Source organism: Hemibagrus wyckioides, linkage group LG12, assembly GCF_019097595.1.
Source record: "Hemibagrus wyckioides isolate EC202008001 linkage group LG12, SWU_Hwy_1.0, whole genome shotgun sequence".
NCBI lineage: Eukaryota > Metazoa > Chordata > Actinopteri > Siluriformes > Bagridae > Hemibagrus > Hemibagrus wyckioides.
This window is the reverse complement of record NC_080721.1, coordinates 16,555,289-16,574,110: the sequence shown is the minus strand read 5'-3', so window position 1 is coordinate 16,574,110 and position 18,822 is coordinate 16,555,289. Positions and strand designations below refer to the sequence as shown.

Here is an 18,822-nt window from a genome sequence, read left to right as displayed (position 1 = left end):
TTTAATAAAGTTCTCTCTATATGTGTGTATGCATTATTGTATTATTTCATGAATTAACTCAAAACAGTTTCACTCTATACACTCAAAAAAATGAACTTTCACTGTTAGATTTATTAAACCGACCCTTGTTCACAGTACATAAAGAATGCAAGTAACTAAATTAACGTAAGTTTACTATGTTATTTAAACAAAAATTTAGTAGCATCTACTTTACTTAACAAGTGTTTAATCTGTCAATTTACCATTGTTAAGTAAAACGCAAATCCAATTAAATTGGACCTTTCGCGGGTGCTGTATTTTCCCGCGGGAGGCGGAGTAACGGACGAAAGCGCGAAGAACGAACTGAGAAGAAGTCTTAATCGCCATCTTCTTTTTTTCAGGTGTGAATATTTCATTATAATTCTTTACCATCCTGATCAACACTGACTATACAAAGTGGTGTAGGTGTCCTGAGAGTTTTATGATTTAAACTTACCAGTCTATTTTGGAGTCTGTGGCGTTTAGTGTTTTTTTTTTAAATATTATTTTAGGCAGTTATGTTAACTCGCGTTTCTTAAGGCAAGCATGTGGCAGTGTAAAGACTGTAAAATAACCGTGTCAGCTAGATCTCAGTTGTTGAAACACTATAGATTAGTGCATGGACATTATGGTCATGGTAATCGTTTCCTGTGCACTTATTCTGACCATCTTAACCGTTCACATGCCAAGGAGACCACTGGATTGTCTGTGAATTTAGCTACGTTCAGCTGTCATGTGTGTTCTTGCAGCAACATAGCGTCAACACGTGAGTATTTTAGTCACATCAATAACCATCTAAAAAACAATGAAACGGTGTGTTGTATGTTTGAACACTGCTCTTTTCAGACAAATGTGTGTGGCACATTTAAGTCCCATAAAAATAGGAAGCACAATCCTTATTCTCTTCAGGACTTCAAACCAGGAGTCGTTAGAGAAAGTGGTACTCAGAATTTCTCAGATGAATTCAGTGATGATGAATTGCCAGCAGAAGAGGGGAATGAAGATGTTTCAGGTAGTGTGGAAATTGTCACAGAAGGACAAGATTTGTCCAAGACCATAGAGCTAAAATTCGCATCAATTTTGCTAAAACTTGAAAATTATTTTCATGTTCCTAGTAATGCCATTGATGAACTTATAACAGATTTGCAGTACTTGATCAGTTCTGCATCAGTATCCTTGTCAGCTCAAGTTATTCTTGATACCTTTCAGAAACATGATCTTTATGTAGATCAGCTGGTCATAAAAGAGCTGATCAGTTCTTTGTCATGGTGCAATCCTCTGTTGAAAGCTACAGCAAAAGATGGTCCTTTAGCCACTGCTTTCAAGCGCATTAAATATTACAGAGAGAATTTTGAGATAATTGATCCCATTGAAATAATTCTTCAGTCTGAAAAAAACAGATCTTTCCAATATATACCCATCTTAAAATCATTACAACAGCTGCTCAGTCAGAAAGACATCCATAATAAAGTTGTTCATGGTCATACAGGGCAACAAATCATAAATGATGCATCTTACAGATCTTTCAAAGATGGTCAACACTTTAAAGATAATGAGTTTCTCTCAGGGACTGATCTCAGACTCTCCTTGTGTCTGTACATAGATGACTTTGAGCTGTGTAATCCATTAGGGACATCACGCAAAAAGCATAAAATCTGTGCTGTTTATTGGATTTTAGGAAACTTACTACCAGGGTCTTGTTCATCATTGTCCTCAATTCATCTCGCTCTGTTATGTAAGAGTGATGATGTGAAGGCCTTTGTCTATCAAAAAATTTTTGAGCCTCTTGTAAACGACCTCATTACTTTAGAGCAGCAGGGCATGTTTGTCAATCACCTGGAAACATTTGTCAGAGGCACAGTGCAATATGTTGTTGCAGACAGTCTCAGTGCACATGCTTTGCCAGGTTTTGTTGAGAACTTTTCAGGGGATTATTTTTGTAGGTTTTGCACTGCTACACGCACAGATATTCAGTCAAAAGAGGTCAGAGATGGTGTTTTTTTCTCTCAGGTCTGAAGAGCAGCATAAAGTACATATGGTAGATGCATGTGAGAAAGGGGAAGCATGTTATGGAGTAAAAAATGCTTGTCCTTTATCTGAGAACCTCTCATACTTTAAAGTCACTGCAGGTTTTCCCCCAGATGTGGCCCATGATCTCCTAGAGGGAATAGTGCCTGTTGAGTTGGCTGGATGTTTTGAAATATTTATAAAGAAAAATATTTCACGTTTGATAAGCTTCATAAGCTGATTCAGGAATTCCCGTTCAAGTGGGGAGTAAAAAAAGTATTGGTGGAAACGCACATGAGAATTGGTGTTTGCTGCGGCTAGTACCATTAATTGTTGGAAAACTTATACCTCAGGATGAACCTGCTTGGGAACTTATTCTTCTCTTAAAAGACATTGTTGAACTACTTGTATGTCCTGTGCATACTAGTGCATCTGTTGCATACTTGGAGAGCAAAATAGCTGAACACCGCCATCTGTTCCAAGTACTTTTTCCAGAAAGAAAAGGCTTTTGCCAAAACATCACTTTCTGGAGCATTACCCAGAAATGATCAATCTCTTTGGTCCTCCTGTTTTGTTCTGGACAATGAGATTTGAAGCCAAGCATAGTTTTTTTAAACAAGTAGCTAGGCACACAAACTGTTTCAAAAATATCACCAAGACTTTGGCCAGGAAACATCAGCTCATGGTTGGTCAATTTATGCAGTCATCCCGAAGTGATGAATCATCTGTAGAAGTTACTCGCATTTCAACTGTCCCTGTTGATGTTCTTCAAGAAGACATTGCTTACAACTTTACTCAGAAATACCCAGAAGCTTCTGCTATTAATTTAGCTCAGACAGTGTTTTCTGATGGTGTAAAGTATGCAAAGGGAATGATCATTGTGCATGGAACAATTAGTGGGCTGCCTGATTTTGCAGAAATTGTGCAGATTTGTGTTTTGAAAGATGGAATTGCTTTTATAGCGAGAAAGCTAGGTTCCTGGTACAATGAACACTATCGATCCTTTGAGTTGGAATCACATTCAAGGGATCTTTCATTTATAGAGTTGGGAGAATTAGCAGATTGTTATCCTCTCTCTGATTATAAAGTTGGAGCTCTTCGTATGGTTACCTTGAAAAAGTACATACATGCTTTTTAACCAATATTTTTTCTCTTTCAGAGTGATTGAGGATCAAACAAAGAAAATGACTAATCCAGCAAAGTTCAGAATTGTTCTTGGAGATAACGACTCCATGAAATTGACGCTGCCTTCTGGAATACCCAATTCTGTAGAAGAATTAAATCTGAGATTAGGAAACAATGTGGTGTCACAGGCGATTTCAGACTGCAGTATCTTGATACTGACTTTGATGATTTCTTAAATCTTACCTCAGCTGTGGAAGTGGTAGCACAAAGTGGAGCGATATTAAGTGCATATGATGTCTGTTCTCTTTCTTCTGCGGACACTGATATACGTTCATCAACTTCATCTCCAACACCTTCTTGCTTGTCAGTTTCTCCAGCGCCATCCAATGTTTCTTCTGCTTCAGCTTCTGAGCCTATGCCTTTATCTGCAAAGCTGAGAAGTGAAACCTGGCCAACTACCTTTCCAATCCCTACATTTCCTTATGAGGTAGAGCTGGAACTGCAGAAAGCCCATGAAGAGTTCTTGAATGATGGTACTTTACTTAACATAGACTCAAAAAATAAACTAAAATCAGAAATTCTGAAATCCTTAGCTGCAGAAATAGTGAAGTACAAAGTGTACCCCAGGAGTGAAGAATATGAAGCGGTTGCAAAAGCACTGATTACAAAACATCCATGCCTACGGGAAAAGGGATCTGTTGGTGGGATCTATGGCTGGAAAATCAGTCTACAATGGAAGATGGGGAACTATTGTCGCACTCTGCGAGCAGCTGGCTGTTCTGAAATAAAGATAAATTCTTTAAAACACAAACATGGTGAAAACACAAATCCAAACCAAGTGAAAAAGCCCAAGAAGGCTGAAGTCAATTTCTATCATGAATATCCAGCTGGAGAGAATAAACAAAGCCTAGAGGAAGAGCGACTGGCATTGCTGTCAGAGGTTCAGAAGAAGGACAACCATCAAATTATTAAACACAAAATGGAAAAAACGTTTGCCTACAGACGACGTGAATTAATTGAAGATGAGCCCTTTATTGTTGACTTTAAAAGCAGATGGCCAGCTCTATTTTGTGAATATGAGGTAAATATGATGTTATAACTGATATGATGTTTCTTTAGTAGTTTTAAATAGTGTAACAAATAGTAATTAATTTCCCTTATGTCAAATTTTGCTTTAGTTATTCATACCATGCAAGGTTAGCCAAAGTGCTGTTTTGTGTTTAGATGTCATTGAATAACCCTGAATATATTTCTAAACATGAAGGCTATCCTTAGTATAAGCTTATGTCTCTTAAATCTGTAGATTGCTGCTGAATTCACTCGAATCACCACCGTCCCACTAATTCAGACATTTATGGCAAAACTGGATGGTTACACAAGCAAACTGGCCAGCATCTACCGAAGAAAAGGAGGAGTTGCAGGGCATAAAATTCGCAAACTTATGGCTGCCGCTGACCAGGTTTGTGATTTGTAATTATGATGCTTGTAAATCATTTTCAATTTAGCATGATATGTCATTGTCTCTAACTTAATGTCTGTATTCTTCTACAGAATGATACCATCTCAACTCGGAGAGCTTGCATTCTCAGAGCACTTTCTGCGTATCTTAATGAAGATTATGAAAAGCTCATGAAGGAGTATGCAGTAAGTGGCATTCTTTTGAGAATATTTAAAGTAAAAACACCCCCCAAAATCACTAGACAATACAATACAGCGCTTATATTTGGGCAAAATTCACATAATGTAGTCAAGAAATATAAATGTACAAAGTATATTTAACTCAAAAAACAAAGAAAGTAAAGTAGTCTTTTAATGAAACAAACTGAATAGTTTGATGAGTAACTCGGGTGCAGTTGCAGTAGCATCAGTGGTGCTTTATCATTGCTGGTGGCTTTATTGTTTCTTGAAATCTAGTGTGATTTTTTTTTTTTTTCCTGGGCAACTCATTGGTGTGAAACATTATGGGCAATTGATACAGAATTCTCAGATTATTTGCTTTTTCTGGATGTGATCTATCATCTAAGTGATGTTAAATTTGCAAAATGCATTTGTTGGTGCAGTTAAAATGACTGAATAGTGTTACTCTTTTTGTGTTTTTTAGGATACCGACATTGCGAATGCTGAGAGAGACATGGCTGATACAGTCATTGGAATTTACATCATCAGGCCTGAAGATGCAGAACTCTGTGATACACCATCAGATGTTGGACTAATTGTTGAGGGAGTGAAAGTGCTTCAGGAGCTTGGCGATGTCACCAAGGCTTGTGCTCTTCTATTGGGAGTCATATACAGCTTGAATCTCAGCTATCCATCAGACCTGAAGTACACTTTCGAATTTTTTCAGAAAGTGTTACTGGGACTTGATGCAAAGAAACTTTCACACAAAATACAGGTTCTCGAAAACAAACTTGTTGATTGAGTCAGTACATCGTCATTTATCTTGCACTTGTCCAAAAATTTTTTTTTTTTGACACAAAAAAATAGTCTCAAAATCAGAATTTTTTGTGACAAACTCTCGTTCACATTTAAAATGTGTTTGTGTTTTTTAAAAATTAGGGAGTGGTTGCAATGTTTCCTTAATGGTTAATGGCACTAAATGGCACTTCTGTTAATGGCACTAAAATTTGAAATCTTGAAAGTGGAGTTCTGCAGCTTTTGAGCAGAGTTGTTTTATTGCTTTTAGGAAATGTGAATTTTAAATAGTGTTTGTGGTTGTTCACCAAAAATTAGAGGCCAGTTTTAATGTTCCCTTTACTGATGGCTCAAGAGATATATGAAAAATTGAGTGCTGCAGTATTTTGTGGAACGCTGTCTTAAACAAACTTTCCTTTTATGTATTTTTTTTCTAAGTAAAATTGTTTATTATAATATTAGAAGGCATTTGGCCATTGTAAGAACTTGGGAGGAATGTTTGTTATTGACCAGAATGTTGTGTTTTTTAAAAAAATTTGTTTTATTTTTAAAACAAATTGTGACGTTTAAGCTGTTTGTGGTTTACAAAAACAGGCCGGTTTTTGATGTTACCTTCATTGATTGCACAAATTATCGGAAATATCAGAAATGGAGTTATGGAGTTTATTTAATATAGTATGTTTCTAATTATATGTTTCTGGTAAATTTATTACAATCTTTTGAAGGCAGTTGCACTTTAAGACATTGTAAAGAATGTTTATTATTAACCAGAAAGATGTTGTCTAATTGTTTCTAAAGACCTGTTGAATGGAAATTGTTGCACAGTTTCTTAGTGGTTGTATATTGCAAGACCTTGAAGAGCAAATAAATGCATTTTGTTTCAGAAAATATGCTTGTGATAATTTTTCACTTGTAGATCAACTAGTTTAAGTAAATAAAATCAATAAAAAAAGTTTTCACCTGCCACACTGAATGTTCGTAAATGTAACGTAACATTATTAAGTAAAATGTTCATATAACTAATTTGTAAAAGTGACAAATCTTAATGTTTTGTATTTACTCAAAGAAATGTTGTCAACTTCACCTACATTTTTTTTGTTCATACAACTAAACCACTAATCGTAGAAACTACTCAACATAGTTGCGTGGAACCACTTGACACTGCTTTTTTATGTAAGTCCAACAAATCATTTTTTTGAGTGTAGACCAGCCATAACAGAAACTCGGTTAAAGAAAGGATTATAAAATAATGCCTTTTTTGGAGTTGTGAGTGGGGAAAGTGTAGCTGAACTGTGGGGTGTGTAGATTGTTATAGATGTTTCTTATAGTAAGAAAACTTCTGCCTTTAGTTAAGTAAAATTAGTATTACTCTAATGATGTTGGAAGATTAATTTTAGAGCTAATCTGTGGTGTAGATTTGCTCTTTGTGTGTGTGTGTGTGTGTGTGTGTGTGGAGAAGAGAGGACCTTTAATTCACCTCTCTTCTGCTGATAAGGATGAAATATCAGGGATGAGATTGTTTTTTTTTACATGCACATGAATGTAATAATGTTTAGAGTATTATATAAAAAATATAGTGTTACAAAATGAAACTATTACACTTTTGGATTTGCTGAAACACACACACACACACACACGGCACAGTGTGAGCAGATTATTTTTATTTTGTACCAAGATCATACAAAGACTGATTATTCTATAAATTTAAAAAGTTGTGCATAAAATTCACAAAACATCATAACCATAGTAAGGTTGCATAAATATAGGCTTTTACTACCAAAGTTGTTTTCTGACCTGTTCATGACATCACATGACCTGTTCAGGATTAGACATGTGTGGATGACCTTTTCATGAGACATGTGGTTAGCTTTTTACACTGCGATATGAAAGGGACAGAGTTCATGTTCAGACCCTAAACACTGTTTAAACAGACTGTAATGTGGCAGGGAGTGAAAATATCACAGAATATTTTAGAACTGATTCATCGACATATGCCTAATCTGTATGACATCACTGTGAGTTTCATTTTTTTAAAGAATTCATCAGAAAACATGATAACATTTGCTACAAATGAGCTTTAAAACACAGGTCATTTCTCTGCACTGCACTGGAACTGTTCACACACAACTGACAGAACAGACATTTTGTTTTTCCTTGCTTGCATTTGCTTTTATGATATTATAAAAATGTGTACACAGATACCTCACTCAGAATAAACAGATTATAATAACTAATCTACATTAGTGAATGCTACATGCCCTTTAATGCAGTATACAAAAATATTCAGAGATTGAGAACGGTCAGGAGATAGAATAGCAGAGAGAGAGAGAGAGAGAGAGAGAGAGAGAGAGAGAGAGAGTGACAGAGAGAGTGGATGAGTTTTACTGGTCTGCAGTTCAAGATTTTAACATGAAGATTATGATTAGATTAAATTAGATACTGTATTTGATCCTTTACAGATTTTTACATTACTATTAAAGCTCTAACAATGTGAGCTGAGAACAAACCACTGCTGTGTTTATACTGAGTGATGTGGGAAGAAGGGTGCCAATACTTTGTTCAGCTCAGCAGTCAGTAATTATTCACCCACTGATTTACTGTCCAGTATGTGAAGCATGAACTTCACACAACTAGGCTACAAAATGCACATGCTCATAAATATTCATACAGGAATTTGCATACATAATTGTTTACATGTTTGTTTTTTGTCTTTCTGTAGACCAATGTTTATACATTATGCACTGAATAATTCATTTTTATTGGATTTTATAAGAATAATTTAGATTTACAAAAAAAAGAAGAAAAAAGAAAAAGAATCTAATATAATGTCAGTGCTTTAGCATGCGGTCTGTCCTGTACACATTACCATGGCTTTCTGAAGGGTTTTTTTTTCGTGCTGGTTTCAGTTGAATAGAAATCAGATTATTCCACACTAATCAGCCCTTGTCATATAAACAATGATATAAACTGTTATATAAACATATAAACAATTGTCTACAGGTAAACTGTAAAGGGTGAAATGTTGAACATATTACAGTAGAATCAAATGTACACTTGCAGGTGATTATTAAAAGTGATTAAAGGTAAAATATAATTTGCTACATGCAGCACAAACTTCAAATGTGGCAAGACATTTTCAAAATGTGAAAGACATCAAGATAAAATTTTATTTCACATTCTGGAAGCAAATTTCTTTTAGGATATCTATTGCTAAAGATGTTTCAGGAAGATTTTAAACCATTAGTCACTGGGATTGATCCACAGATATCAATATTTAAATTACAAGGTCAATAAAAAAAGCTTGCATAATTAGTTGTCATTATTGTAGGCAGATTTCATGCCTGAAAGCTTCATAATATCATACCAGGCTTTCACGGTGAATCTATTCATCATGTATACTGTGTAGAAAATCTGAATGCAAAATTTTCTTCAAAAGCCTGTAATGTTCAGAACATGACCTTACTGCTTAACTTCCCATACATGGCTGTCTGAGAAAATGGTGGTCTGATCGGCTGCTTTTGAGAGATAAAAATGGCGTCTGCATCCATGTTTGTCCTTGCTGAGTCCTACAGGCATCCATGGGGGCGTCTCCATGGAAACACCAGATCAGACTGGGCCGAGGTAATTAAGTCACATGGCCAAACCTGGAACAGGCCCAGAAGACTGCGTTATTGCAATCTCACATCAATCAGCAAGCTGAACAATCGTATCCTCGCTGTGGGAAAACTCACGATGGCATTTCAGCAGATCTGTCCTGGCAGCTGATGCTGCAGTGGAAATGAACTGTTTCTTAAAATAGAACTGGTGAGTAAGAGGAGAAACGAGAGGCAGAGCGAGAGGCAGAGCGAGTCTTATTATACATTATCACAGGGAAATATCTCAAATATGTCCTTTTACTGCTGCAGATTTTTTCCCCTTTTCCTGAGACTCAATCTTTAAAACCTCAGACATATGCAAGGCATTAGACTTGGCATTAGCATCTTCATTAAGAACTTTATCCTGGTCAGGGTAGCAGTGTGGTTCCAGCCTATCCCTTATTTTTGCTAATAAAGAAAAACATCCATTTGTCAGAAACAGAAAACGATTGAACAGAGCTATCTCTCTCTCAAACAGAAGAGCAGCCTTTCCTGATTCCCAAGAAATTAATGCTGTTCTCAGGTGACTGTTGTTCCTATCAATGCTCTGAATATGAGATTCTTTTTATCTGTGTCTAGTTCTGAAACTAAATTTGCTAACACTGAATGTGGTGGAATTAGAACTTCCTTTTTATTTTTAATGAGTTAAATGTTCTGGGTTTTTTTCAGCATTCTAATCCTATTCTGCCAATTGTATAGTAAGCTCATTAATCCCAAGAACATCAATTCTTAATGGGAGCTGACAGCACCGGTCCAGACATGTGTGAGGAACATTGTGATGCATTGCTGCTGTGGTCATAATGCTTTTATGACCACATTTCATTTACTGGATCAGACAATTGAGTGACAGAGGAGAAAATTGAGTAAAAAGGAAAGCCCAGATTTGACAAAGACTCACCACTGACTCAAGATCCATCCTGTTTGGAATATTATGTTCTTTTTAACAGAAAATGCCAAAAGTGTTTACCAAAATACAAAATGCTTCATCTGCATATCTTGTGCTCATTTGGCAATGAGGAAAAATAGTTATTGAATTGCAGCTTGTTAAACTCTTATTCCAAGCCATACATATGCTCTTAATGTTGATGTCTCATTTGTTCCTCCATATTTTTTCTCCTCCTCTCCCTCTGTGCCCTGCTCCTTCTTATTCATACAGTCACTTCTGTCTTGCTGTTCGTGTGAAGCCCCTTGTGTTTGGGAAGAACCTGAGGGGAACGGCCATACCCCAGTGGCTGGCAGAACAGCTCTGGCAGGGTCTCTGTTCTAAACTGGAGTTTGTTTAAGTAGACATGACCTCGGCTGTTGGGCTGGGTCACTGATGGCTGTTGTTGAACAGTGAGAGAGGCATGAAGCTTAACAGGACTTTTACTTGGTTCCCAGGCTTGGAAGGCTGAGCTGGAGGTCAGTGGGTGACTGTTGGTTATGGAGATCTTGGACTTGGCCATCTGGGAAGGTGTTATGGTGTTAGTGACAGGAGTGTGGATCTCTGGTGGAAGAAGGAATGGTTTTTCTTTGGAGTGGAAAGCAATGGGCTGGAAAGTTGTAGGTGATGACTGGCGGTATGTGTGATCCATCAAAGGGAAACTCCTATAGTGGTCTCTGTTAGTCTCTGTATGTTCTGTAAGTGAAGGAAATTTTAAATGGGATGATATACATTCTGTTCGGATGAAATCTCCCCGAAGGGAATTCATTGCAACATAATCGCAAATCTAACTCTCAGCAGACACTCCCCAGTGTGAAACCCCCACTGTACTGGTTTTGTTTTGAATTATTTTGTGTTTTTGAAGAAATTTTAAGTGATTGAATCGATTTTGTTCACTTCTGTGTACTGACTTGTATTATTCATTTATGTAAGTACACTGCATGCTATAAAGAAAATGTAGCTTAACCCTAATCCCTTATCTACAAGATCTTTCTCAACATCATCACCTTGTGTACGAAATCCCTTACCTACATGTTTCTTCAAACAGGTAATATCAGAAGCAAATCAACCTCTTATATTTATAGAATAAATTCTTCCTTTAGCACTGGCTATGTGCCTAAATCTTTTAAGCTAGCAGTTATCAAACCCTTGATTAAAAACTGGACCTCGACCCCTGTCAGCTGTCTAACTATAGACCGATATCAAACCTGCCCTTTATCTCCAAGATTCTGGTGTTACTCAATCTTAGTGCAGCTTTTGACACCATTGACCACACTATTCTACTGGATAGGCTAGAACATGTTGTTGGTGTTGAAGAAACAGTCCAGTAACAGATTCAATTACACTAAAAGTTCAAAGGACTTTGGGAATCTGAGTGTGGGGTTGGATAAAGACCACAAAGCACTTCTGTAAGTCACTTCAGACAAGGGCATGTGCTATATTTTGTGTGTGTGTGTGTGTGTGTGTGCTCACAGATGGATACTGTGAGATCTCAGTAGGTTTTGGCATGGCAATAGAAAATTATATTTTCATTAGCCCCAACACTTCAGTAAGCCACTTCCTCTAAAACACCACGGTGATCGCAGGGATTCTCTGATATCCTGAATTCATTATTTTTAAATTAATTGCTGACCAAAAATTAAGTATCAGAAATATTGAAGCTTTACTGGGAGTCACATTCAGTCAATCCATGTTGAAACCACCTCTACCTCTGCTTAACTGGGTGGTCTCAAATATTTATGCACATGAAGGAGGATGCTTCCTGATATTTTTTTTCTTTAAATTTAAAATAGTTATATCTGCATTTTCAATACATAATTTCCATAAGCTTATTTAGCTGTCTATCTATCTACCTATCCATACACACATCCAGGTTCAAATAAATGTTTCATTAAAACAGATTACATAATACCTGATACCAGTCCAAATGAAGGCACACTGTAACTGATTAAAACTCATACACACCATTTATTGTGAGATTTGAACATGCTCATTTACTGCAGGCAGGGAAACATCTGAAAACTGTTTTTGTAACTGAAATATAGTCAGTTCTTCTCTTCTGTAAAATGTAAACAGTGAAAAAGGTGGAAACTAACGAAGACTAGACATGTCACCTAGAGGAGGCTGCAACTGTGAGTTAGACTAGAACCTAGAACCTTGGCCATTTTTATGGTTCCATTTGGAATGTTTGATACTACAGAAACTACGCTATAATCAGACATTCTGTAGATGGTTACTTGATGTAGGAGTGTTTGCCTTTTAGTGTGAGAGTAAAGTATATCTCTGCATGTTGAGTGTTTGCTCACCATTAGTGCTTATCAGGCGTCCAGAGATTCCATTAGATCTGACCGGATGATGTCCTGCCCCTCTGACCACGCACTCTGCCTCACCTGGCAGCTTTAGCCGCTCTGTCAGGGCTCTGGAGAGAGAAGATTTATAACACTAAGAATCATTAATGTACATTTTAATGTCACTTAACTGCAACTTGAAAAAATAGACATCATAATTTTTCGCTTTTTTCTTTTTAGTGTCACTACAGTGATAAAGATATGGTAACTTAAGCAATTGATACACATTAAAAAGGTAACATGATATTAGACACTTTATTAACATAGTTTAACTGTTCCCATCCATCTGGCTATATATTCTAATATACTCTTGATGTCAGACACTGAATACAGTGGATTTTTACTTTGTGTGAACTGAAGACTGGACTTCATCATCAGCTTAATGATCAAAATCTCACCTGCATTTGAAGTCCAACTGATTGTTTAAAAATATACAGATTATCTTACTTTATTTGCCGTTCTTATGTGTACAGTCTGGCTGATCATCAGTATAGTTTTACACTGCTATAAAATCAGTTCTGCTTATTGATGAGCAACTTCATGCTCAGTCTTTTAATGTGTGTATCAGCATGCTGAAGTTAAACAAGCAACTGAACTCACTCATGTGAATAGGTGTGAACTAATAAAATGCAGATGATTAAATGCTCCATTTACTGAAACATGCCTAGTACATTCTGTGCTTTATTGACTCGGGATTAAAAAAAAAAAATAAATAAAAAATAAAATAATAATAATAATAATAATAATAATAAACTGCTTATAAATTCCCCTGTAACCCACCATTAGAAGAAATTAATAATTACAAACAAAAAGTAAGTGTGTGTGTGTGTGTGTGTGTGTGTGTGTGTGTGTGTGTAGTGTTTTTAACACATTGCTTAATCCCCATAATCATTTTTCATACAGCCTCAAGAATGCAGAAATAAATATACTGGAGATACAGAAAACCTCATTTTTGTTTATTTGTTTGCTGTTTTTCTATATTGTCTATTTCTTTATATACTCCATCTGCTGGTTGATTTTTTTCTCTTTAAATTTAAATGTGCCATCATTGTTCTTCTTGATACATTTGTCAATGCTAATCTCTAACTGCACAGTTAAAATAGAGGTGTGTGTATTCAAACAATGATATAAAGGGTTCTTTATAAAGAAGTGATATAAGTGATATAAGGGTTCTTCGTGCCACATTACAACCAACATTAATTGTCACTCATCACCTACCAGAATCAAAAGCATAGACTGAATATTGGGAATACCTTTCTGTCTAAGGTTTCTCACATGGAATCTCCTACAAGCCTGGAGAAACCGAATCTAGAAACCCACAATTCCACGCATCCTAACATGTTTAGATATTTGTCCCTTCTGGGATTTTTATATGGATATCACACCTGCAGTAATGACAGGAACAGATTCTTGTACCATAAAATAATACACAGTATTTATGTTACTATATTTATAAACCGACTCTCATCACTGTTATTTAAGAAACCAGTAAGAAAGTCAACATCTTTGTATTTGTACAATGACAAAAAGTATTCTATTCTATTCTATTCTATTCTATTCTATTCATACTAAACCTTCCTTCAAACTGCCTTTGGCAAATCAGATGATCTTTCTCACATTTATCCCATTGCTAAGAATACACTGACCAAATCTCCACCAAAGAATACACCAATAGTGTCACCCTAGGTCACTCACTAAGAACCATCAGTCTAGAAACTCTGTTGGGAGGTAATGTAGCAAGAAAAGCACATTTTTTAGATTTTAAGTGCTAGTTTAAGTACTTCAATAAGGGGTAGATCTTTAGACATTGTTGAAAGACTGCCAGAGAAACATGAGCATGTTAGATTACCAATGTGAGAGGAAAATAACCGTTGACTGTGCATGGAAGTGACTGAAGGAGAGATCAGTGAGTTGTCCAGCAAGATTGAAAGATCCTGGCCTGGGGATGAACTTTTACTTTACATGGGATTTGGCAGAGAGCCTTATCCAGAGCAACTTACAGTTATCTCGTTTACACAACTTGCTCAAGGACCAAGCAGTAGCAGCTTGGTGGAACCAGGATTCAAACTTTCAACCTTCTGATTAATAGTCCAACACCTTATCCACTGAGAAACCACTTCCACAACAATGAGCAACACTGGAAATAAGTTTCAGCTGATGAGCTGCCATCTGTGTTAAGATTTCTGCCAGACATGCTGAGATCTCAGCAGAAACAGAGGGAGGGAAGGGGAAAATGATTTGACTGTCATCTGCATAGTAGTGTTGTGAAAACCCATGTGAGAATATAACTTATTTAAGAGAACAGTTTTAGAGGGAGAACAGAAGAGGGCTGAGTATTGAACCTTGTGGAACACCAGTGGAGAGTCTGTATGGAGCAGATGTCATTATCTTCCATGTCACCTGATATGAACAACCTTTCAGGTAGACAGCAAATCATGCTGCACCACAAATTTCAAGGCTCTTGAAAGGGTGGACAAGTCTTTTGACTGACTGTTTCAAACACTGCTGAGAGGTCCAGGAGGATGAGGACTGATGTGAGTGTTGATTTCACTAAGCATTGTGGTATGGTTTGGTGTTATGCAAGGTTCTGCTTTAGACCTCTGCTTTTTTCTTTATATATGCTACCTCTGGTTTCAATTATTCATAAACATGGTATTATCTCACACTGTTACACTGATGAAGAAGAGGGTAAATTTAATATGTATGTTAAATACATCACCCAGTTTGGATATAAATACCCCCAATTTATAATTTTAGTGTTTAATTCAACTTCACTATACCATGATAGACAGCTAAATTAACAATAGCTTTGTCAACATACAGATGTTTCTAAACCTCTAAGTACCATTTGTACTGCAGTACTATAGGTAGTTTCTGCACTGGCAGTATTTACCAAATCCATGTGGATTTCATAATTTATACACACACACACACACACACAGAGTCCATTTCATATATATATGTCTGAGTGGCACCCAGGTTCACTAAGAATGGTTAACTAATAAGACAACACTCATGCACTGTATCCATGTACAGTTTCAACTGGAAATATTCTTAAAATACACACACACAGACACACACAAATCCTACCTGGTGTTACTGGTATCCCCAGCTCCTCCACGGCTCCTCTCCAGACCCAATTTGGCAAAGATTCCGCCAAGCATCATGATGGCCACTGCACCGCATATCACATATACAATCATGTGCGTCTGGTCTGACTTGGGCACATTGCTAGTGTTAGTAATGGCATTAGCATTAGCATTGTTGGCATCATTTCCACTAGCAGGTTTTCCTGTATTGGCCCAGGCAGGTGTGTCATAATTTGAGCAACTGGTCTGTTCTAGGCTATGACCTTTGAACTGGCAACAGAAGCGATAGTAACATGAGCCACAGCAGAACAGGTAAGTGCCAGCATTGCAGTTAAATGGTGGGTCCCACTGGCCCATCACATCATAGTAACCCCAGCAACGGTTGCCTGATGACCCCACCCCTTCTTCCTCCATTGTCACAGTCCCTTCAGTCTGATTGGCTGAATCAGATGATATGACTGCTACGAGCAGGATAAGATTTAAAATAATCAGGAGTGTCGTGTTCATCTTCTTAGAAAAGAAATGTCCTCACCCACAATACGTTAGCAGGCTTTAAAAGCACAGGAAAAGCAAGGGATTGATAGCTCAAGAAAGTCAAATGTCTCAATAATAGCAGAAGAAACTGAGTCTTCTTATTCATTACATGATCAAGTTGTAATGTTAACTGACAGTTTGACCAGGAAATAAGACACCCACAACATGTGAAGCGAGACAAAAAAGGACAGCACACTGGTGGGTATCCAAGCGTCAGCACTGGAGAGAGAGAGAGAGAGACAGAGAGAGAGAGACAGAGAGAGAGAATGAGACACATAGAGAGAGTGAGACACTTTATCAGTTCCAGGATAATTGAAAATTATTTGCTCAACTTATGGAAGTGCTATTCTTATAACTGTTCACAATTTAAATGTGTAGGTTTTCTCTTTGTAAATAAGGGGGGGCAGTCATGTAATCAATAACTCTTGGTCTGCCCCAGGCCCTAGTAGTGAGTACCCAGCATAACTCTAGTAGGGGTAACTGCAACGTCCTCTGCAGTATGTCAATCATTTCAAGTAGATTTATATTTATTAATAATTATAAATAGGGGATAAATAAGTGCATAATATAATCTAGAACCAACCCTGATGGTCTGGCCCTCATTTCCCAGGTGCCTAATACATATAACCCAAGGGAATAACAGCAAATTCATTGTAGTCAAAAAAGTATTTCAAATATAGAAAATTCAACTTCAACCTCAACAACTAGAAAGATGATGCCTCAAACAGAACTCCGTCCAACAGGGAGACACATTACATGGACTTTATCTCTTATGCCAGAGAGAAGCAGTGGCTAATTCATACAAACCGCAAAAGGGCCTACCATCAGCCAAACCATTATTCATACCGCGATAAAGTGCGCCGGAAAATGTGGGTGACGGATCAACCTGTACCGCCACCTGCAGAACCACCAATATGTGATGGAGTGTATTTGTGTCTTTTTTTAGAATGTTTTCCTGCAGATGCCTATATATTCAGCTCTTCAATCAGTTGCTGAAATTCCAGATCATCCAATCTATTCAATTTATTCATGCCAACAGGTCTACAACCTGACTCTCAGATCAGAGACCCAAAAAGAAGTCATCTCCATAGTGTTATCAGAACCTGACCATTGCCCCAGTGTCCCTCTAACTGAGCTGCATCTGTGGCAGTGACACCTGAACCAATATGTCTCTGTGGTGAAGTCAGAATCCATTTGAGAACTTGAGATATCTGAGAAACCAATCTGATATGTATTAGTAAAAAAGTGTCATTTCACTTCACATGCTTTAGCACTGGCATAAACGGAGACAGAAAGACAGAGACAGAGAAAGACAAAGAAATTTTATACAAATAGCAATAAAACAGCTGCACATGACAAATGAAATAATCATTCAAAGTGTGTATGTGTGTGTGTGTGTGGCATTGCAATCACATGGCCAATGTATTGAATTCAATTTATAGAAGTAGCATTAAAATAAATACATACAACAAATAAACAATCAAATATGTGTGCATGTGTGTGTTTGTTGATTACAGTTTCCACACAATGTGTGTGTGTGTGTGTGTGTGTGTTGTAATTGATTATTGTGCTACATCATAAAGATGGTTTAATTGTAAACACATAGAATGATAAAGGAAAACACTAAACTGGTGAGTTAGTGTGTATAGGTTTATGTTACAGTCGCCCACACACACACACTCACACACACAAACACACACACATGCACACACACACACACACACACAAACACACACACATGCACACACACACACACACACTCACACACGACACCACACTACACCACACCATATACTCTCATTTCACATGAACACATGTAAGGCTACACAAGCAGTGCTCATCTGATGAGTGTCTATTTTCATTTGTGTGTGTGTGTGTGTGTTGTGGCTTGTTGTTAAGAGGCACCTACAGATCTGCTTCTCTCTCTCTCTCTCTCTCTCTCTCTCTCTCTCTCTCCCACTCTCCCTCTCTCCCTCTCACTCACTCACACACACAGCACACACACGCTCTCTTACCCGGTGCTTGTGGAAAACAGACATACTGTATAGTGATATATGTATACTGGGTTATAGATATATCGTTATAGGTATGTGTTTTCTCTGTTGACCTTGCTCTCTTGCTTTATTATTCCTCTTCACTCATGAGTCGATTCTTCCATCCGGAGATGCTGTGTTCTTGTTCACTGCTCAGAAACGAATGACGGCACTCTCACATGCACTCCCCCTCTCCCTCCCTCTTTTTCTATCATGAGCAAATGAGCACACCTCACTCTCTCTGCCCTCCCTCCTTTTGTCCCAGACACCTCCCCATTCTCTCACCAGTGTTTTTCTCTTGCTAATCATCTATTTCTCTCCCTTTTCTTTCCTCCTTTCTCTTTCTAATTCATTTTCTCTTTCCTCTCTCTCTCACTTCTCTCTGTTGCTCTGCTCCTTTTTTTTTGTCTATATTTAATTATCTGTTTACTGAAATTCTACCGTTTTCCTCACCTCACATGTCTGTTGCATATTATCCTTCTTTCTCTCTCTCTCTCTCTCTCTTTCTCTCTCTCTCTCTGTGTGTGTGTGTGTGTGTGTGTGTGTGTGTGTGCATGCATGTGTGGGTGTGTGCGTGTGTCTGGCAAAGGAGGGATAGTGATGGAGGGGGGTGTTTTAGGCAAAATGTATAACATGGCAGCAGAGAAAGGAAAGAGAACAAGCACAGAAACAGACACTTAAGAGTTAGCATTTCATAGT

At 37.4% G+C, this 18,822-nt stretch overlaps 1 protein-coding gene across 4 annotated transcripts; it reads right to left on the bottom strand.

The window, feature by feature from the left end:
- Window positions 1–7,213: 7,213 nt before the first annotated feature.
- On the bottom strand, window positions 7,214–18,357 carry LOC131362598 (protein shisa-8). 4 transcript variants are annotated; one of them, XM_058404731.1, is made up of 4 exons: window positions 18,106–18,357; window positions 15,558–16,309; window positions 12,426–12,538; window positions 7,214–9,206 (listed from the first exon to the last, which is right to left on the bottom strand). In XM_058404731.1, exons 2-4 carry the CDS (start codon window positions 16,061–16,063, stop codon window positions 9,193–9,195), a joined length of 633 nt encoding a protein of 210 aa, XP_058260714.1. In that variant the 5' UTR covers window positions 16,064–16,309; window positions 18,106–18,357; the 3' UTR covers window positions 7,214–9,192. The 4 variants fall into 4 exon arrangements, with proteins under 4 accessions (XP_058260714.1, XP_058260710.1, XP_058260713.1 ...); XM_058404727.1 differs by having other exon boundaries at window positions 7,214–10,815; window positions 18,106–18,326; XM_058404730.1 differs by having other exon boundaries at window positions 7,214–10,815; window positions 15,558–15,642; window positions 18,106–18,320.
- Window positions 18,358–18,822: the final 465 nt, after the last annotated feature.